Raw genomic sequence first — 22,274 nt, forward strand, 5'->3', positions numbered from 1 at the left:
GAAAGCTTTTAGAGATTTCAAATGTCATTTAAACTACTCAAGTGCAGGTAAAATTTATCACACTTCTAGTTAATCAAAAGGTCATTTATTGCAGTGTCTGTACTGTCATAAACATTAAGGAGTGGTCCCGAGGATATGCATACTACACAAATGGTAGCTATTTCATCTGGTTTGATTTTTGTCATGGCTGCTATCAAGTTAAGGCAAAATTCTAAGCTTCTTGCTATTTACAGGTTGTATAATCCTGAATGCCATGAGTCTTTCCTGTAACAGCCAGACTTTGAAACCTAGAACATACAAGGATATGTGTCAAAACTCTAAGATGCTGGAATTTATGGTATGGTGGGTGTGTGGAGTGAAAAACATGGGAATGAATAATTATTTTTTATGATGAAAGACATCTTTTAAGTTGGGGCTTTGATCAATAACAGTGTCATAATAAAAGAGCTACTTTTGCTTTACACTAAGTGTAATATAAAAACACTTAGGAGTGACTCGAAGAGAAACAAATACTTTCGGGTTTTATAAGGTTAAACACAAGAAAGACAGCATTCTGGAAGATATGAAAATAATAATTACCAAAATTGAGGTGTACTGAAATTTGAAAACTTACCTTGCTCAGTTTGAGCCTGTGTATGTAGTATGGAAGGGAAGTGAATTTGACATTAAAATTATTTTTCACTATTGATTTTTTTCTCAAGTTTCAAGTGCACATGACATACCAAGATAGAGCTTTTGTTAAGTAAAGAATGTAGTGTCAGCTCAATGTGGAAAAAGAGAAGTGGTCTAGGCAACTACATGACGTTTTTTGAGAGTTAACTGTCAGATTCTCAGAGATTTCAGGAAACAGAATCATTAATATTGTTAGCAAAATCTAAAATTACTTCTTGTTCGAATAATTTTTTTAAAATGGAAGTGATGTGAAACTGAATGCAAGATTGATCTCTGATAAAATAATGATAAATATTAAAATAGATTAAAGTATTAATAATTGAAACATATATCTCAAAAATTAATATAATTCTATTTATATAGGTGACTATAAAACAGAGTTTAAAATCTCGAGTTTCAGGAGCTACTGGAAAGCCAAAGCTTCCCCTCAAACTGAGCAGGGAGGGATTTGACCCTGTCTGCCCACATGGTGTAAAATATCAGGCTCTCCATTTGTCTGACATTCAAGTTTTTGTTTACTGCCCAGAACTGAAATGAAAGTCAGGGAACCAATTCGAGACATGACAAGACAGATTGCCTTAATTGCATCTACATTTCTATGTGTCCTGTCTGGGAACAGGGCAATTGTCCGCTGGCTCTACAAACAACTATAGAACATGGCATAAATTTAAAGAACTTTTTAGTATGTGATTAGGCTACAGGTTTGTGAATATGGAAAAAAACCCCCCAGTATGGGTTCTAAATTAAAGATTCTCCATATAATATTCACTGCAAAAAGTAGCTTCTTTGAGTTGGAGAAGCTTAAGACATGTTAACTTTTCTAGGAAACAAAACACCTCTTCCAGGAATTGAAGCATTTAAGGTATTAACTTTCAAAAATGATGAATTCACTTAATAAGATCAATAAATATCTCTACTAATAAGAATTCAATGCTGAGGTATTGTCTTATACCAGTGGGAACCTGCACTGTGCATAAAACAAAGGACAATGAATAAGCCCTCAAATGTGGCCAGAGTTTAGTTTTCATATACAATGTCATAAGGTCAAAACTTAAATGTTTTTATGACAAAAAACATGTGACTGTCTTCACCATGAATATTTCAAAACACACGGGTTGTCTTCTGAAGGACTAAGATGGCATGAAAATATGAGTAATATCGCCTTCCTAAAGGAGATAATAAAAACCAGCTTGAAGAAAGTCAAACCTGTTTTTAACAGGATATCATGCAGACTCACAAAGAAAAAGTGTTGCCCTAGTAGATGGATATGACTTTCAAATTTAGATTTCAATTCATCAAGTCATGTGAGCACATTTTTTGCATTTTAGAATTTTCAAAGCATGCACAGTCAGATTTGATCTGTACTATGTGTATCTGCATGCAGTTTTTTGCACATTTGCACTTCTGTTTTATTTTCAGTCCTTTTATGTGACTTTTCATAGGAAGTGACACCTACTATAGCTTTCATTATTAAATTGAAACTTTGTTTGGTTTAAAGACTTGCAAGGCAAAATTACTCAAACAAAATCATGCAGAATATAATCTCCCTTGACAAATCAGTAGATCTAATGCTGCAAGGTTAGAGAAAATTGAGTTTCTCTTTGATGTGGGTAAAGATTTCAGGAAAAGATCAAGGATATCAGTATTGTGTTTTGGAGAGAAAATGAAACATTTATTTGTAATGTCAGGCACACAACTATTATTTCACTGGTTCAGTGAGTTACCATAGCAATACAATCCAGTGGCTTTTGAAACACCTTATTTATCTTTGTCACTGAGGGGAGGAGCTATTTTATTCAGAATCAAGCTGAATCAAAGTGAAAGAATAATTTTTTAAAAGTTTTTTTACAATGAACAGCTAATCCCTTCACAAAATAAACTTATTAATTATAGATCTGTCTTTTTAAAATCAGCCTCATTTCTACAGTTAATGCATGAATGCATTGTGAAGAACCAAGAGTAAATCACTTGAGTGGTCACTTTTCATGTCATAATGACCATGACTTTGAGTGAGTTTTACTTATTTTGTGGTGTCTGTAGAACACTAGAAATTATAATGAAATCACACAGCTGATTGGTATGGGCTTGCATTAACACTGGTGTCAAACCAGTGAGAAAATGTGCAATAGGTGAATTCAGACCTTGCCTGATCTTTCAGTAACATGGCTTACTTGTCTAGCAGGCAGCATTTATTACAAGCAAACATTTCACTATCAGATGAGCTCTTGTTGCATTAAAGATCAGTTAATAGGAGCTGGACTGGCTTTTAGAAGTAAAAAACATGGAATAAAACGAGCATTCATGTCCTCAGAAGATCATAGATGTACCATAATAAAAAGCAGGTTAAGTAAAGCTTATGGGAAGATCTGTGTCTAGGAATGACTGCTGATGAACAGAATTACTATTTGATTATTCTGTATCTGGAAAAAGAGAAGTTTTATGATTTCTCATATCACTGAAAATAGTAAAGAATAAGCCCAAATATTGTACTATAAATCTTGGACACTATATCTTCCTTGAAGATAATTATTGCAAAGGAGACCTATTTTTTTTGAGGAATTGATTTTCCTTTTGGATTGTACAGATTGTTTGAGTGATTGGTTGAGTCTATACATTTTGCAGTACAGGCTATACTGATAAATTGCATGCTACAGATGGTACCAATCTGTCAAATCATTAAATAAATTTTAACTTCACTGAATATGCTGATTTTTAATGAAATCATATCTAATAAACTATTAGACATATGCCAAACAGCTCCTTAAATACCTATTTTTCTCACTTCATAGCTACTGAGTGCTGTAGATTGTAAATGTCAGGAAATTATAATATTATGTGTCTGAATGATCCTGAGGCTATCTAAGCAAATGACCAGTGCCTACAGTTCTTATAAAAAACAGACTGCTAACATTGCTTAGTGTTTATGATGTGGAAAAGATTAGGTTCTTAGACTCTACTAATACAAAGAGAAATCAGTTTATAGATCTAGTTATAACTGATAAGGGACAAAATAAAAAGTAACATATTCCACTAACTTTCAATGGACATCCCATTTATAAATCACTGAGTGACAAATTTATAAAGTTCTTTAGCAAATTTGAGGATCCATTCTCAGATGTGGGAAGAATTCCACCTGCAATACTATGTATCTTTAAATTATTTTGAAAGCCTGTTCCCAGGACTCCCCTGAAAATGTGATCTATTTCAAAGTAAGGACTAGGGCACCTGTAAGTATGCATGGCCAAAGTTTCACTTTGAGAGATTGGAAGAGAATTTATGGACTATAGGCTGTCCCAATATGGGGTCAAACCTTAGTCCCAGTGGTATAATGGTAGCCAAGTATACAGTGCAGAAAAAAATGTCTAATTTAGGAAGAGGTTATCTTACACTGAATTTCTGGGAGATTTTTGCTTTTTTTTTTTTTCTTCTATTTTAAGGGAAAATTCTCTACTGAGCTATATAATCCTGATAAAGGCTAAGAAATGTAAGGATTACTTCAATCCAAGAGAACATGTGATAGGTATTTATGTATCATGTGCCCCCCTGCCCCTGGGCATGAGGTTTGTTGCTTTTTTTCAGGCTTCTGTATTTGACACAATCATTCTGTGATGTGAACATGTCAGCAAAGATATATGGAGCAATATTTGGTCAGTATTATGTCTTATGTTACTTCAAAATGAACAATAATCCCCCGTTACAGCTTGAGTAATACTAGATAATTCTAGCATGAGTAATGATCAGGTCCAAGGCTTCTTTTTTAGTACTAGGCTGTATCTAAACTAATACAGAATTTCTTCCTATGTTCTGCTCACACAGGCCTTAATTTGGATATGATAATTCTCCCATCTGTAATTAAACCCTGGAGTTAAAGAGCATAATGAGAAAACTGGGAGAACAGCTCTGGGGATATTAAGACCGATCGTTCTAACAGATGGTTTAGGCATGGAGTTTAATATTGAAAAACATAATGCTTTACTCTGTCATTTTTAGCAGTGCTTCCAAATGCTTTGACCTCTGTCACACCATTGCTTAAAGGCACTTGAATCTTCTGTTTCATATAGCTCTCTCTGACAGAATAAGGATGGCTGAAGTGGCAAGGAAATAAACCCACATGCACTTTAGGGAAGCCCGTAAGACTTCCAGAGTGAAGTAAAAGAAAGACATACAATCGAGAATGAGGCTGTCAGCATAAATTATAATCAGTCCACGCTGTATTTAAAGTTGATAGCAGACTTTTAAACATACTGCTAACATTTATGAGAGCTGTGACTACATGTGGGGTTTTTTGCCATTGCCAGAGCAACTGCACAGTTATGTTGATACCCTACCCAGACTTTCCTTAAAGTTCTGACTGATAACATCAAAGCTGGAGAAAAAACAAAACCTTTGAAGTCTTGAAGTGGGTATAGACAGAGGGAACTACCCAGCATCTAAAGCCCTGTGTACTGGGGAGCCATGTGCCTGCTGAGATTAGGAAACTGCTCATTGCTGAAGGTGTCATCAGCAATAGCTTCTGACTTGGTCTGGTTCTTGGAAATTCACACTGAGTGGCCCTTCCAACATCTAATATCTGTTTGCAGAACCCCCCTCCACAGCCAATAGTTCAGACAGAGGTTTAAGAGAACTGAGTGTTGGATAACTAAGCTCAGCACGTTGCTGCCCTTCATCTACAAAAGGAGCATCCTTGAATGATTGAATAACAGTGGACATCTGACTGTGGGGCTGCAGGCTGGGCACTGCCAGAGCAGCCAGGGGCTGCCCTCTGCCAGTCACAGCTATTCCAGCTGGCTCCAAACAGTTTGGGAGTAGGCAAAGCCCAGGCCTTGTTCAGCAAGGTAAAGGTTGGGATATGTTGTGCATCCTTTTATCTTCTTGAACATTCATGGTGAACTGTCAAAATTTGTTTAGTATTACTTGTCTAAAAAGTTAAGTTTAACACCACAAGAAAAATCTGATTCTCCTGATAAAAGTTTTAGTCTTTCTTTTAATTATTTCTGTTTGAAGGCAAGAGTGGTTTTGTTTGGATTAATTGCAAGATGTCTTAAGGGCTTTTCTTCTCCATAAGGTTTTGATTAATTTTATTTTCTCAGTACAGGGGTTCTCGTGAGGTATCTTTTCAGCAGCTTCCCTGGAGCTGCATAGTTTATGAAATGAAAAATAAAACAGGTCTGTGTATTTCAGTAAATATATCAATCAAGATATGGTGCATATTTAGTCCCCAAACATTGCTTTATTTTCCTATTAAAAGATTTGCTTTCCTTTCCTTTCCTGAAAGGAAACTAAATCTTGAAAATGGAGAATAAAAATCTCACAAATACTTTGGAAGGGAGATATGATTAAAAAAGGAAAATTTGGAAATGGAGTGACTATAAGCAAATGGATGAAATAAGGTGCATTTAAAAAGAACTGAAACTTACCAGAACTACACTGAAATCCCCAAATCGGGGAATGAAGTCAAATGAAAAGACAGGAGAATAAACTGATGAAATGAAATGCTTAAAGAAAAGAAAATTCAGCACTGAAGGAAACACAATGAAATTGCATGGGATAACAAGAAGCACAGGGAAATGGACCAAAAATTGCCAAATTAATCACGAGATTTCGCCTCCTTTCATGAAATAAAGAATTCCCTTTAAAAATAAAATCTCAGAGACCAAATTGAAACAAACTGACTGGAGTGGACATGTAATGAAATAAAATTCAATAAAGTGAAAAAAGGGAAAACTCTGAAATGTGATCATTGTAATCAAATGAAATGAGATGACGTGAAGTGCTCCCTTTTGCATGCCTTTTGTAGTTTTACTTTGCCTTGAGCACAAGGCATTGTGGTTTTCTGAACCCTAACCTTAAGCGTAACCCTAACCCTAGGCGGAGCTCTCAGGACAGTGTTCAGCCGAGGCTGGTGCCGAGCAGAAAGACAAGGAGGTCGGTAGCAGCGCTGGGGCAGTGCCATGAACCCCTTGGGATGCCTTTTGCAGCTGGAGTGTCCTTGGAGCTCTGGGATTTGTATTTTTTTCAACCCTAATCCTAAAGGTAACCCTAATCCTGGGTGGAGCAGGAAAGCAGCCTTGGGCTGAGGCTGATGCCAAGCAGAAAGGTGTGGAGGGAGAAATATTAAGGCAGTGCTATGCTCTGCATTTTTTTTGTAGCAGCAGTGTGCATGGAGCTGTGGGCTTTGTGGTTTTCTTAACCCTAATTGTACCCCTAACTCTAACTCTAAGGGTACAGTAAAAGCAATGTTGCTGGATGCTGGAGCAAGACAAAGAAAATGCAGTGAAAAGGATCAAAACATGCCAAAATTGTTCCCAGTGAAATCCCTGATCTCCTTTTATGACCAGGTGGCCCACCTGGTGGATGCAGGGAAGGCTGTGGATGTTGTCTACCTGGACTTCAGCAAGGCCTTTGACACTGTCTCCCACAGCACACTCCTGGAAAAGCTGCAGCCCATGGCTTGGACAGGAGCACTCTGTGCTGGGTTAAGAACTGGCTGGATGGCCGGGCTCAGAGAGTGCTGGTGAATGGTGCTGCATCCAGCTGGGCATCAGGCACCAGTGGTGTTCCCCATGGATCAGCTGGGCCCTGAGCTATATAATGTCTTTACTGATGATCTAAATGAGGGGAATGAGTCCACAATCAGTAAATTTGCAGATGACACCAAGATGGGAGATGTGTCAATCTGTTGGAAGTAAGAGGGCTCTGCAGAGGGACCTGGACAGGATGGATAGATAGATGGGCCAAGTCCAATGGCATGAAATTAAACAGGTCCAAGTGCTGAGTCCTGCATTTTGGCCACAATAACCCCCTGCAGTGTTATAGGCTGGGAACAGAGTGGCTGGACAGTGCCCAGGCAGAAAGGGACTTGGGGACTCTGCTCAACAGCCGGCTGAACATGAGCCAGCAGTGTGCCCTGGTGGCCAAGAAGGCCACTGGTATCCTGGCCTGTCAGGAACAATGTGCCCAGCAGGAGCAGGGATGTCATTCTTCCCCTATACTCAGCACAGGTAGGGCACACCTTGAATGCTGTGCCCATTTCTGGGCCCCTCAGTTTAGGAAGGTGAGACACTTTGAGACACTTGGGCACGTCCAGAGGAGGCAACAAGGCTGGTGAGGGGCTTGGAACACAAGCCCTGTGAGGAATGGCAGAGGGAGCTGGGGTTGTTTAGCCTGGAGAAAAGGAGACTCAGGGGTGGCCTTATCACTCTCTACAGCTGCCTGAAAGGTGGTTGTTGTCAGGTGGGGGTGGTCGCTTTCTCCAGGCAACCACTGACAGAATGAGAGGACACAGTCTCAAGCTGTACCAGGCGAAGTTTAGGTTAGATGTTAGAAAATAAATTCTTCACTGAAAGCGTGACTGGGCACTGGAATGATCTGCCCAGGGAGGTGGTGGAGTCACTGTCCCTGGGTGTGTTCTAAAATAGACTGGATGTGGCACTCAGTGCCATGGTTTAGTTGATGAGGAGGTATTAAGTTAGGTCATAGGTTGGGCTTGATGATCTCAAAGGTCTTTTCCAACCTAATTCCTTCTGTGATTCTGTGATTTTGACAGAATCAGCATGTAAGTCAATAGTGTTATGCTCCCTTGGCACTGTGACAATGTCACAAAAGATCAATAAGAAAATCCCAGGTGAGATTGGAGAAGTTGACTAATGAAAATACTTTAAATGCTATTTTAATACTGTCTTTATGTGGGAAATAGATTTCCCATGAAAAGAGTTTATTTTCTAGTTTATTGTAAAGAATTTTGTCTTATGCTCATTTTAGGTTTATAATTTCTTTTATTTGTTCTTTCATCACTTGCTTCTCTTGACCATGCTGGGTAAATCTTGGCTCAGTATCATACATCTGGTTCTCTCTTCACCAGCTCCAGTGTGTAAGTGTGTGGGAATATTTAAGTTTTCAGACGTTATTCATGTTCTGCAGAAACAGAAAACAAACAAACAAGCAAAGCAAGAAGTAGCTTCCAAAATGAAGTGCTCGTTCCCCACCATACATGGTCCTTAATGAATAAACTTTCTCAGTATTCATTTCCCTGGGGAAATATGAACCAGATTTGGGTTAGAGTTTGACTTCCTCAAACTCTGGGTGCTTGGACTGATGTTTTGGGTTGGCCTGTTTTAGACAGGTTTAAATACTGAAATACATTCTCACATATATTGTGCTTTTATATTTTTTGTGTTATTGTTACTATTGTTTAGACATGACTGTCAAAGGCTCTAAATCATACTTTATGACTGGGTAAACAAATAGTTATTATAGATTCTTAAAATCAGCAGAGCACATTTCTCTGTGGCTGAAATCCTGATGCTTCCTCCATGTACATCTGATTTCAGATCAGAGATGTATAATTCTAGGACAATAAGTTCACTTGGAAAATGTCAGAGAATATTAGATCTTGGGAAGCTACAATCCTGTAAAAATAAAATTAGTAGAACTAGTCCTCAGATGAGGTCTCTCATAATCTCTCCTGATTTACAATCTCTCAGCTAATGAAATTCTTAATAATTAATAAATAAACTTCTGGGTGTCTTGCAAAGCAACCCACAGGAGCAACTGTATCATTAAAAAAAATTAATGCTTATAAAAAGGTCCCTCTAATTTTACTTAATAACAGTGAAGGGAACTAAGAATGCTGATATTCACTACTCTAACTTCATAAAAATTTCATAAAAATAGATCTCTTTGAATTTTATTTTCTCTGTTTCTTTTTCTTGATGTAGAACTGGATGGTTAAATTAGTCATAGAGAAAGATTATTGCCATGCTTTTCTAGCTGCATTCATGTTTCAGATATGGCTGAACAATATATCTGAGTAATTCATCCAAATAAAACTATTTATAGTATTCCTTAGTAAACTGTCTTTTAATCCTATGGACACAAGATCAAAGGCAACATAAAATCTTGCATTATTTGTTCTTATTGTCTACTTTCAGAAACAGGTAACAGAAAAATTTAATATATTTACCTTTATTAGTGGAGTTACACATTCACTGTAAAAACAGTATTAGATAGGGAAAATAAGCAGAGGAAAAAGGAATAAAAATTATTGCACAAATGAGCATCTGTATAGAACTTCCTGAGTTTATCTGAATGTGTTTGAATGCTTATTGTATTCGAGATAAGTTGACACTTTCAGAAAATGATGAGGTATGCATCACTCATCCTGTAAATTCTATTTTGTACGCTAAAAGCATAAATCATTAACCAGAATGAATTATTTTGTGGCTGACATTCTCACTTGGTCACGTTTAAGGAGCAGTCTATGCTGTCCATTGAATTTATGAAAGGTTAACTCAATGCTTTCAGATGTTCTTAGGGTACTAATTATACTACAAAACCTCCTGAATCTCTAAAAACTGAAAAGGCTCTGTTTTATTTTTTTTTTTTGTTTGGGGCTGTAGGGTTTTGGGGTTTTTTTTGTTTGTTTGTTTGTTTTTAAATGGGGACTGAGGTTCAGGAATACAGTGTTTCAATCCACAAAGATTTGCTGTTACTGGAGAAAAAGTCTTTTGACTAACCTGTTAAATTGAAACACATGGATTCCTAGTACATTATTTTATCTTGCTCACTAACCATGGACTTTTATTGCCTGTTTAAACATTTATGGAATAATTTTATTGTGGATTTACAAGCTGAGCATACAAAGCAAATATAGATGGGGCTACTCCTTCTTTTTCAGTTCCATTGAACAAAGTATACTAGCTCTTATGAAATCACTCTTGATTCCACACAGTGGAAGAGTTTGGAGTGAGTTCTGCATGTGTGGAGTTCTCTTAGTCATCTTCAGACTAGAACCAGCCTTTCTGGAAACACCTATTTTACATCTTGAACATTTCCTCTGTCTCCACTGCAAGCACAGCTCTCATACTATTACAGTGCAACACTGAGTATGTTGCCATAAAGAGACTTCTTTTTTAACAAGGACATCCTCAAATGCATTATCAAAGAAAAAAAGTGAGAGAAAAGATACTGAAGAACCATGATGAACTCGTATTTATTTCAACTATCAGGTATTGGAAACAGATTTCTAGTCATAGATAATGATATAAAATCCCTCTTAAATGTACAAAAGAGGAAAGGATCTCTATCAAAGACAATTATTCTGATGTTAAGTGTCTGACATTGAAAGCAACATTGGCCCTGGAGTGGTACCATGTCAGGTTACAAAGAACTAAAGGCCAGAATGAAAAGGCCACAGAAAAGCAGAAATGAGCAGTGCAACACCTACTGCTGCACAGCACTTGGCCGTGACTGTGATAGTCAAATAAAGAGAAAAGAAAGTTTAATTGAAATGAAAATAGCATAACTGATTTAGACTACACCCAAAGAAGCCTAAGGCTGAAGGGGGATGAATACAGTCAGAGCAACCAATAGTAAAAAAAAAAAAAAAAATAGTTAAAAGACAGTGGCTGCCCAAAAGTACAAATATAAACAGTTGAAATGATTCATGTGTATAAACATTTCATAGCTATATTCAGCAACAGCAGAAGATTTGACTAATTTAAGAAGAGAATTTGTTGAAGGGATCTGTGATAAAATTGTATGACTAAGTTCTCTTACAGTTCTAAATTCATAATAGTTGAAAGTTGTAACCTTTTTTTGTTGTTTTGATATTAATGAGAAATTACCTTTGCTTCATTCTTTACACTTATAAAAATAAGGCAACTTCTCAAATACTAAAGCAGTGGTTATTGAACTTGATTTGATGTAGTTCAAAGAGTTCAACTCCTTTTTATATCTGGAGGATCGAAATTCATCCTTAACTGCAGCAATTTATTTTGGAATATATCCAGCTACTTAGCCATAAACTGTCTCAAAGGATCTTTAATCTGCTCATGCTGCAGTGAATATAGGGTTCATAATTAGAATTTCAGCTAGTGAGAGAATTTAAGCACAGAGAAATAAGATTTTCTCAGGAGAGATTAGAGTGCCTATGTTGAAAGACAGGTGTGCCCAAGGACATCTTAACTGATGTTAACAAATGGCTGCTTGACATGGAAAACAGCCAAACTTTTAGCAGGGATTAGAACTGGGGAGTTCCTCTTTCCCAGGGTTAAATACATAGTACTGCTATTGTTGCATGTACACTTACTAATACTACTGCATTCACTACCACTATCATTACCAGCACTATTATTTCATATTACTATTTACTAGTACTATTATTTTTGTGAGGTTACCCTACTCACTAAAGCTTTTGGTATCTCTTAAGAGACTTTAAAATGAAGATGGATTATGTTGCTGTCATCCAGCTTGTACCTCTATATTCCCAGAAGAATACTTGATACCAAATGTTTTGAACTGTATTCAGTAGTTCATTGCCTCTTCACATAATTTAGGCATGATTTGCTTCTTTTCTCTTTCATGCTGCTTCTCAGAATATGATGAAATATTCATCTGTGGTTTTGAGATTAAATGGAGTATTATAGCTTGCAATATACAAATAGAATTTAAGAAGAGTATAATAATTTCTTTGTGTCTTTTTTCTATGCTTCACTCCTGTAAGAAAGCTAAGCAAAAATTTTCCTCCTCAAAGATCAGTCAAAGGATGCCATTAATGAAGACATTCTTGTATCAAATATACTTTTGAAGAATTTTGAGTGCCCAAATACCAGAAATTTCACCTTCTACAGCTCCCAACGCTATAACTATGTTAAAGACATGCATTCTCCTAGGACTAGTTACTACTTACTTAGAAAAAACCTCGTATTGTAAAAATCACAGAAATTCTCATTTCAACCTGATCTATCAAAAAGAAAGTGCTGTGTGATGTGTTTAGCTCATACCAGTCAATGTAATGGTCTCAATCTATGAATGAAGAAAACAAGATTAAAACCATCTGCAGAGCTGTGGTTACCCCCAGAAGAGGCACCTACCTGACTTGTTCTCTGGTAATATTGTACCCAATACAAATATAGCTGTGGCCTGCTGCAGGCTCACACGGCCCCACAGTTTGAATCCTCTGATGTTCTCACCTCTGCAGTGCCCTGGAGAGCCACTGAAGCATGCAGAGTCACAAGGAGCTTTTGCAATTTTGTCTTGAAGGCAAGCATGCAGTACTTGCAGCCTGACCTCTGACTGTGAATCAATGTGAAGCACTGTCTTGCATGAATTCAAGCTGCCTGCTGTCCAGCTATGCCAAGGTAGCAAAGTCCTGCTGGGCTGTCTGCACTCTATCTCTCCAGGAGCTGAAGAAAATACAGTGGGCAGGTATATAAAAATACAGGTATAAAAAAAAATACAGGTTTTGTCCTCACAAAAATTTAAAAAAATATTTTCTCAACATTTTAAGCAACCTAATATTGGTATTAAACTCCTTTGTACTTAGCCGATTTTCTAGCTGCCTGAAACACTTTACAATTTCAAGCTCTGCTTCAAAAGACTGTCTTTTATAGGGGTTCATATCCTGGTTCGTTTGTATTCCTCCTATTTGATGCTAATGGAAGCTGCAGGAAGGGACAGGTAGGCTTGAACTTTTAAATTTCTTTTAAGGAGAAAGTATGCTCAGCTTTGCAAAGCTTAATAATGCCTGTGCTGTGGCATTACCAGCTTTGCTCTGTGCATATCTTGATGTTCCTTGGATAGGTGTCCTCTCAGAGGCATACAGTGAGAAAGAAATTTTTTTGACTGCCTGCAAATCAATAAAAGTCCACCACCATTTCAATTTTGGATCTCTTTTGGGCTCATCTGTTGTCACAGAAGGAGGTGCTCATTTGGCATTGCTTTTAAATGGAATGACATTGGGTCCTTATTAGTATCAAGCTTTGATGCCTAAGAATAATATAAAAATAGAGCAAACGTTTATTTTATGTATGCTTTATTTAAGAGACCTATGTTTCAGTATTGGGATGTAAGAAAAAAAAAGGCACCAAAAGAGTGACCACTGTTGCTATGCAATACATTGTGTCCCTGTGGTAAAATATCCTGCCCACCTGCACTGTCTTTGCTGTTCTGTCTTGTATCCACTCCATGACTGAGACTGATGCCCAGCACAGTGGGGTCATGATGGGATGGTGTGGCTGATATTTCACATTAACTCCACTGTATTGGGATCTTCATGCACAGGAGAAACAGGCTGCTGTGATGTCAGAACATTACACAGAACTCTTAGAGCTGTTGTAGTTAACTTGTTCTGATGACGGTGATGTTTGCAATACAAATACCCTGCTCAGGCACTTTCTGTCTGGAGTGAAACCATGCGGCTGGAATGTGTTGAAAGCTCTTTTGAGCAAGCACTGTCTGTTTTGAATTTGGCTAGTGTAAAGGGAGTAAGCTTAGGACCCGAAGGCATTGCAAACCATGATGAAGAATGAGAAGCTGAAAGCAGTAGTGGAGAAGGACTGTTAACTGGAATATAGAAAATTCTGTGACAACGTGACACATTTGCTTTATGGTATTTTTAGCAAAAATGTTACAGTACAAAAAAGAACTCTCTAAAAGAGCTGACCTAATACAAATGCTATGAGGTTATTTCACCATTATTATTTATTTCTTTCTTTTTGTACTTGTAATAATTCAGGTGCTTTCCAGACAGAAAAGCTGCAGGCCCTGCCCCAAGGAGCTTACAATCTAAAGGTGGACAAGGAGAGAGATGTGAAGGAGAGAGGGTCTACAGAGCAGTCAAGAGGCCAAGATGGAAACTAACCAATCAAATATGATTTGAACATATTGTTGCAAAGCTATACAGACTATTTTTCAATTATCACTCATATTTCCCATTTTGGTTTAACTGTATCTGCTGTGACACAAACAGGTGTGGAGGAAGGAAGCTTTCAATATGTGAGATCAGAGAGAGTAGAACATGTGTAAAGTAGAGCTGGAAAACTCACCTTAAAGTACAGAGATGAGAGTGGTTTGCCTGGATTTCCAAGACCTAGTTCAGTACTAGAATAATTTAGATCCAGAATGACATGGCTTTAGGTCAGGTCCTACAGATTTACATGGGATAGATTCCATCAGAAATATAAATGTACTCTTTGCATCTGGAAGTTCCTTAATATATCCCAATATGAGCTACAAAATCTATCATGGCAGGGCTGGGGAAGTTAAGAATGAAATAACAATAAACATACCACAATTTTGTGGTATATTTAAGGAGGAAAAAATGGTGTTGAAAGTTAGGGGTGGTAATTCTTATGCCAGTTGTAAAATGAAATTTTTAATAATGTAGGACACCAGCCAACAATTAAAAACCCCACAATGTTTAATTTTAAGTTTACTGGTTTTAACTAAGACAGCAAGTCACTCATCAGTTATGAAAAATACTATGAAATTTTCTTTATACATTTAGGTATCTATTATAAAACATCCATTCAGGTTCCCCCAAACTGTAAAATTGTCAAAGAAACTCCCTTAAGGCTTGCCTTTTAAAACTTCTCAACAAATTGCCGTATTTATTCAAGTACTCAGGGGAATCATTGTATGCTTGTTTATTCCTGAAGTATCTTTCCCTTAGCAAACGCAGGTGTATTGAGAAGGAAGAAGCTAATAAGCAGCTGAATATTAAAGTGCATAGGTTGTCCACACGAGGAAAAAAAATGGTTGAAGAAGCAGTAGCTGTGGTGGTAAAGAATTCTTGGGGAGTAATCCATCATCAATTTTTAGTAAGTCACAGATATTTCTTTTCCTATAAGAAATATTTCTACATAGAGTCTTCAAAACTTGCAAATGCATTTCTAATAATGGTATCAGGACAATCATACTCCTCTTGCTGTGTGGGAAAAGTTGTAATTAAATAATCAAAAAGACCTATTTTTTATAATTTACAGGTATTCATATTCCTTCAATAAATAAAAGAATATAATTTATCTTCTGATTCTTTATAGATTTTGACACAAGTTTCTAGCAATTTAAATAAATGATTCTAATAGCTTGACATGAATTATGCTGGCAGGAGCCACATATGATTATTATGGTGCACAGAATCTTTTAAGAACCTACAAAGTTAAATAAAAGCTTACAAGTCTCTTAAGCTACTTTTTATTTGCATAGAAAAATATTTATCATAGGAGTCAACTATCATATGAGAGAAATTCCATTTGTTGTAATTGAAAAAGATAGCTAAAAAGTTTCTGTGGGTTATTGCAACAGTACAAGAATACAAGATGCTTCCATTTATTAAAAAATGTAAAACAAATCGTGAAAGCTAAAGCAGGCTACAAAACAGAAGATCCTCATATTTTCTTTCTCTTGACTACTATGTTACAAGATCATGTGCCACAGTTGATTATTATAAAGTGTAATTCTGCATTAGCTAATATAATTCTTAAAACATCTCCCCCAAAAGCACTATGCAAAATATATATATTTGTAAATGCTTCCTCCTGTAAGCATCACAACCTTGTTATCACATAGTCACCCTGAACAATTGTTTCCTGTTTGCCATCAGAATCAATGCTAATGTCCAATGCCTTGTCCAGCTGATCCTGTGGAGTGGCAGGTTCTGAGTTCTGTAACTCCATTTTCTCTGTTTCTGAAGCACAAATGCTTCCCTCTACCTGTGAATCCAGAGACTCACCGGGATTTTGTGACTCAGCTAACACGCGTTTTTTGCCAGGACTTCGGAAGTTTAATTCACAGTTCATGATTAATTCTCCCTCTTCCAGTTCATCAGTTTTCTCACATTGTTCTTCTGCCTGTTGACGGGAAACTTCTTCAGAAACTGTGTATATTTTGTTTGTACTCTGCTCCACAGAGTTTGTTTTTGATCGTCTGTGAAACAACCCAAAAGTTTTTATGTCTGTTACAAAATTCACACGCTTTTGTTTCTCCTGAGTGGACTCTGACACCATCATTGCTGAGCCATTGCTTACATTATGTCCTTCAGAGGCAATATTGGCTGATCGTGGATGAATCATCGTTGTTATGTCAAAAAGGCTGAAGGGTTTCTTCTTTCCTTTCTTGTTTCCTTCACTCTCACTATTTTCCTCATTTTCTGACAGAGAGGCAGCGTCTTTGCTCATCTTTGCAGTCTGCAAATTAGACAGCTTGCTTCCTTTTAACAAACCCAGGACTTCAAAGCGAAAGCTGGAAATGTCTTGTTTTAACTCCTAAAAATTAGAACGAAAGATGAAATGTTACAACATCAAAGCTAATTTGACTCTCCTTTGAGGGGGGAAAAAAAAAGGAAAAGAAAAAAAAAAAGGTTTAGGCTTGGGTGGGGTCAGCAATAAGCTTTATTGTCTGGATGTCAGCATACCAAGGTTGAAGATCTTGCTCTAGGAAGCAAGTTATATGCTACCTGAATAACTGAGTGTAAGAAATATGCTTCACAGTCTTAAAATATCTTAGTAAATTACTAAAACACCTATAAACATAAGAATAAACACATACCTTAAAATTTTCTTCTGTCAATCCTTCCTCAGTTTTGGCATCTCTTATCATTGCTGCAACATACCTTTTAACCAGATTTCTCATAACTTCCTAAAAATATAAAGTATTTTGTTAGCTTTCTTGATATTAGTTAGTAAACCTATATGCACAGGCTCTGCTTGGGTTTTTTCATGTTTTAGGAACCTGACAAAAACTATACAAACCTTAGGTCTGTTTGAAAATTTGTTTTGCTTTTTTATGGAAAGTACTAATGCTCATTGTTCTGAGAAGGGATATTTTGGGTTTGACCCAAGGTATGTCTCCTGCCAATAATATCCAGCCTGGTAGCAAGCAGTTGCTGATGCCTCATGAGGAGAGCAAGTCTGGTGTGGTTGTACCACTTTATTTCCAGCTATTCTCTCTCAAGTCTCCTGTGCTGTGAGATGCAGTGACTCTCTGAACAAAAATGATAGTTCTGGGTTTAACTGGCTGTCACAGGTTTTCTTATGCATTTTGAACTAATGTAAACTTTCAGCATACAGAAATCCTCTGCTAATGAATTCCACAGTATGAAGTAAGATTCCATTTGGGGTTTTATTTTAAACCTTCCGTTTGGTAGCTTCCATTGTTGTCTTCTAAGAATCCTAGAAATTATTTAGGTTGAAAGAGATACCTGGAGGCTGTCTGAGTCATCCTGGGGCCATGCCCAGTCAAGTCATAAATATCTCCATGGGTGAAGATGCTGCAACCTCCCTGAGTGACATTTTCCAGTTCTTTACTACCCTCACTGTGAAGATAATTCTCCTTACCTTACAGAATTTCCCTTCCTTCAACTTGTGTCCATTTTGTCTTTTGCTTTGCACCTCGAAGAAAAATCTGGCTCCTTCCCTCTAACCACCCACTCTGTTATTTAAGGGACCAGTTATATTCCCCCTAACCTACTCCAGGCTGAAACCTGAGCTTGTATGACAGTCCTCTCACCATCTCGGTGCCCCCTTGCGGGATCCCTTCCAGTTTGTTAAAATTTCTCTTGTAGTGTGGGGTCAGACATGACATACTGCTCTAGATACAGCCTCACAAGTGAGGGCTGGTGGAGAATAATCACTTCCCTCAAAAGACTGTCTATACAACCTCACTAATGAGGTGTTGTACACGTGTGGTATTCAGTTTACAGATAAATGGCAAGCAGCTGCTCTGTGCTCACCTTCCTCACGATTTTATAGATCCCTGTTGTACTTCCAACAGCTGCCTCTTCTTCAGGTTGGAAAAGTCCCAGCTTACCTAGTTATTTCCCATATAGGATTTATTAACTACCAAGCCTACAACTCACACCTTGTTTAAATTGCAGCCCTTTTAACACAACAAAAATTCAAAATAAAGCTGAAAATTATTCATTATGAAATAATAATCTAAAAAAAAAAAAAAGAAGCTGAAGAAGGAAGGATGAAAAAAATTGCTTGCAGAGGATCTAGGCAGAGGGGTTATTAAGGAAGTTGTCTATGGGGGACTAAAGCTGGAGACATGAAGAGTAGGTTCTGATGGAGCATGCCAGTTCGTGGCACATACGGTTCTGATGATTTCTGGCAGGCAGGAATTTGCTTTTTTTAAAGGCAATCCATGCTACAATGGTCAGAATACTGAATAGTATGCTATTGCTTTAGAAAATATCCTTATGCTCCAAAAAGAAGAAAATTATATTTTCAAACGTTTTTGTTTGAACATCAAAAATACTGAGCTTGTTTGCTGAAGAGGAAATAAGTACAGCTTTTATGTTTTTTTCCTTTTATTTTCCTTTTCCACTTTCTTATGAAATTCTTCTAATTTTTTTCCTCATTAAGATATTCTGAAGTCAGAGAAAACAATTCCCCAAAAAATAAACAAAGGTCTGTACCTGGTATTGATGATGTCTCCTCAAATTGTCAGCTGCACGTCTCTGAAAAATAGAAAAGAATAAAAAAAAAAATTAATCCCTGTTTGTAAGTAAAATACTTAACCACAGAAAACAGCAGGCCTGTGCATTATGTGATATCTACCAAGCTGAGAGAAAAGGTTCAAAATCTGTTGAAAAATGACAGTGTTTGAAAAAAGCCTATCATTTGCGTTATAGAAAGGAGAAGGCTGCTGTGGGGAAGGCAAAGTGGATTTTCTACATTTTTGTCAAAATGCTTTTATTCCTGCATTAGCATGGATGTGGTGGAGCAGCCAGGTCACAGGTTGCAGAGCCCCAGGGTCAGTGATGTGAGATAGAAGTAGAACAATGGATCATGTCACTCACTTGCACAGACTGAAGCATATTTTACTGAAATGAAAAAAGCTTGACTCATGTCAAGTTAGATTTTTCTTGGAGGTGCACAGCGAAAGAACAGGAGTCAATGGACATGAGTTACAGGAAGGGAAATTCTGCATAGAAAATCATCCACACAGTGGAGTTCATAAAGCCATGCTGTTAGCAGGATGCTGGCTATGGCTCCTAATGCCTCATTTAAGATAAAGCTAACCAAAACCTGCACTATAAAACTGTACTAATGAAAAAGTTCCCCCTTAGTTCTCTGTAAAAAACACTTAGTCATAGAGAGGTGTATGGAAGAAAGAAACAGCTTTCAACACAGTTTGGTGTTGATAAGGAGGGAGGGTAAAAGGGACAGTGAATAGGAGCAGCAAAAACAAGTATGGTAGGATGAAAGAATAGCCCAGGTTTTAAGCAGGTGTTGTATTAGATTATACTGCCATATCTAAGGGCTGCCCAGAAGAAGACGAGAGAAAAAGGCCTGAATTTTTTTTCCCTTTAATTTCTTTTGTCCTCAATTGTATAACGAGTAGCATATTCCCATCCTCTAACATAATCATCCCTAACTGAGGAAAGAAATACAGCTTTAACTTAGATTCTCATATCTGCTGCTGACAAGAAAATAATGTGTCTGACCACTGATTATATTTCTACAAAATAGAGCACTGAACAGCAGCTTAAAACAGGGTGAAAGGACATCCAAGGGACTTGTTAAAATTGACCTCAGTTGCACAGTAAGGCAGGCACAGCAAGTTATTCAATATTTTTTTTTTGCTTGAAAGAAGTGATGAACCTTTTCTCTGTACTTAGAGTCAGTTTGCACTTCAGGGTTGATTTCTTGTTTGCAATTAATTTGAGGGATGCAGTGGCTTTGTGGTTGGGCTAGCAAAAAATAACAGAGAGAGGGAAAATCATGATTTCCTAATCAGTCTGAACAGTCACTGGGGTAGGGCTTTGTAAATGAGAATGCTTTCTTCAGTATTTTTCCAGATTTTATTTCTCCATCTATGCCCCGTCAAAGAGAAAATGGATATTTCTTGTGTTTAAGGATGGAAGGATGGGCAGGCTTGCCCATCACCAGGGCCGGAGGGGACAATGCAGTTGTGAGAAGGCTCACACCCTCACAACACCCGAATTTAGCTGATTTTTATAACAAATCTCAGCTTTCTTGCAGTTGACCACACGGTGGAGATGTTTCATTCTGCTGAGAGAGCACCAAGGGAGTCCGTGGCTAAGAAAGCTCTCAACAACAGCTCTGACTCACAGGTGAAGGGAAAAACACTTTAGGGTGTAATTGAAACACACTTCAGGTAAAGTGAATAACATCTAAGTAAAAGAAATGCTGAATCTTGTCTTGCACAATACTTCCTGCAGCTGCTGTCTGCTCTGCTTTATTTTACAGCAAAATGTGAAATAAAAGCATAGGTTTAATTCTGTACCTGTAAAAAGAACTACCTAGATAACATTTATCCCTTTTTTTGCAACCAATTCAGAAACTTCCAGAAACAGAGGCTGTGACTTCACTTAATGTAATGCCAACAAGTCCAATTTGGGATAACTATGTGAAAAGATTTGTGTGATAATGTGTAAGAACAGTTCTACTGCATTTAATTGTTTTTAATCCATACTACCAAGAAGCTGAAAGAAAATTAATTTAATTGTATGTTTTCATGCACAGCTACATACCTACTCCACTTGGAATTACTCATAACCTATCAAATTTATTATCACCAAACTGTTCTCTCTCTCCCGTTTAAATGTTTAGGTTCCATCTCCAGTTCCTAATTATCTTTTGCTTCCTTTTGAAACCAGAATGAATCTTTGCCTAAACACATCTGAAAAACAGGCTATTCACTAGACATAAAATGTCATTAACATTCATATTGCCTTTATTTAGTTCTTAGCTGGCCTGCTTTTCTCTGCTTGGCTATAGTCTAACTTATGGTTCAAAATTTGTTTCAAGTAACCATTGTTCTATATGCATGAAGAAGTCGAAAATTATGGCTGGCAAAGGGATGAAAGTTTAATTTGATTAAAAATAGCAACAGGGTGGGAAACACAGTTATGCATGTCAAATGCAATAATGAAATTGAGGGAGATGCTGTTGTCACTTTCCAAAAGGGGGCACTAATATCCTTTAGGAAGCTTTAATAGTAGATCCACTAGTAGTGATAATTATTTTGGTTTTCCTGTTTATGCCATTCCTAGCAATTTGCACTGTTTGGAAAAAGACAACTCTTTAACAGTCAAAAATTTAATAATATTGTATTACTTATTCTGATGTGTTTTATTAAAATGATATCTTTTATAGTGAAGGAATATAAATCCAATGTCTGCATTTGACTTTAAACTGCCTAATGATAAAGGTCCAGAAAACAGAATTATTGTCTTAAGTTGTGGGATATATTCCTCATCTTGAATAGAAACATCACCTTTAAAGGATTAGAACTTAGGTGTGTTGACAGGGAGGCTTCTCCATGAAATGGTTCTTGGCTATACAAGGAACACTCCAGATTATTGAAAGCCATTACTTCTTCGTTCAACTTTCAATAGCATACATTACAGAGAGAATACAAAATGCTTATATTGACTTAGAAATTGCATCATTTTCCACTGGGTGAAAAAAGAATAAGAGAAGGGAAAAGGAGATTTTCTGTGGTAAATGATAATAAAATCATGTAGGTTGCTCAGAAAATGGCATAAAAATCTGGATAGCTAGAAAAGAGAAACCTGTTTATCTAAACATGAGATGCAAAAAATATAAATTACTGAAGCAATCCCTAGCAATCCTTTCCATTTTCAATTCTGAAATACTTAAAATTATAGGTAAAACACTTTTTAGTGACGGATCAGACATAAAGTGGAATGTAATTTGAAGAAAACAGTACCATTTGTTCTGTTTGGACTAGGATTTCTTTTCCCGTATTTTTTTTTTATTTCTGAATAAGCAATGGATTTCAGATGACCAACAAGATTAGCTTTGACAAGCCATAAGCCTTGTGTAGTC

At 37.0% G+C, this 22,274-nt stretch overlaps 1 protein-coding gene across 1 annotated transcript in view; it reads right to left on the minus strand.

Annotated features, from left to right (window-relative positions):
- Nucleotides 1-14,131: 14,131 nt before the first annotated feature.
- Nucleotides 14,132-22,274, minus strand: part of TRPC4 (transient receptor potential cation channel subfamily C member 4) — a 131,036-nt gene continuing 122,893 nt past the window's right edge. Inside the window, exons 9-11 of the mRNA XM_014868889.2 lie at nt 18,872-18,913; nt 17,002-17,091; nt 14,132-16,718 (exon numbers count right to left, since the gene is read on the minus strand). Coding sequence (XP_014724375.1) covers nt 16,002-16,718; nt 17,002-17,091; nt 18,872-18,913 — 849 coding nt within the window. The 3' untranslated portion in view covers nt 14,132-16,001. The remainder of the gene's footprint in view (nt 16,719-17,001; nt 17,092-18,871; nt 18,914-22,274) is intronic.

The sequence above is a fragment of the Sturnus vulgaris genome, chromosome 2 (genome assembly GCF_052056855.1).
Source record: "Sturnus vulgaris isolate bStuVul1 chromosome 2, bStuVul1.hap1, whole genome shotgun sequence".
Lineage (NCBI taxonomy): Eukaryota > Metazoa > Chordata > Aves > Passeriformes > Sturnidae > Sturnus > Sturnus vulgaris.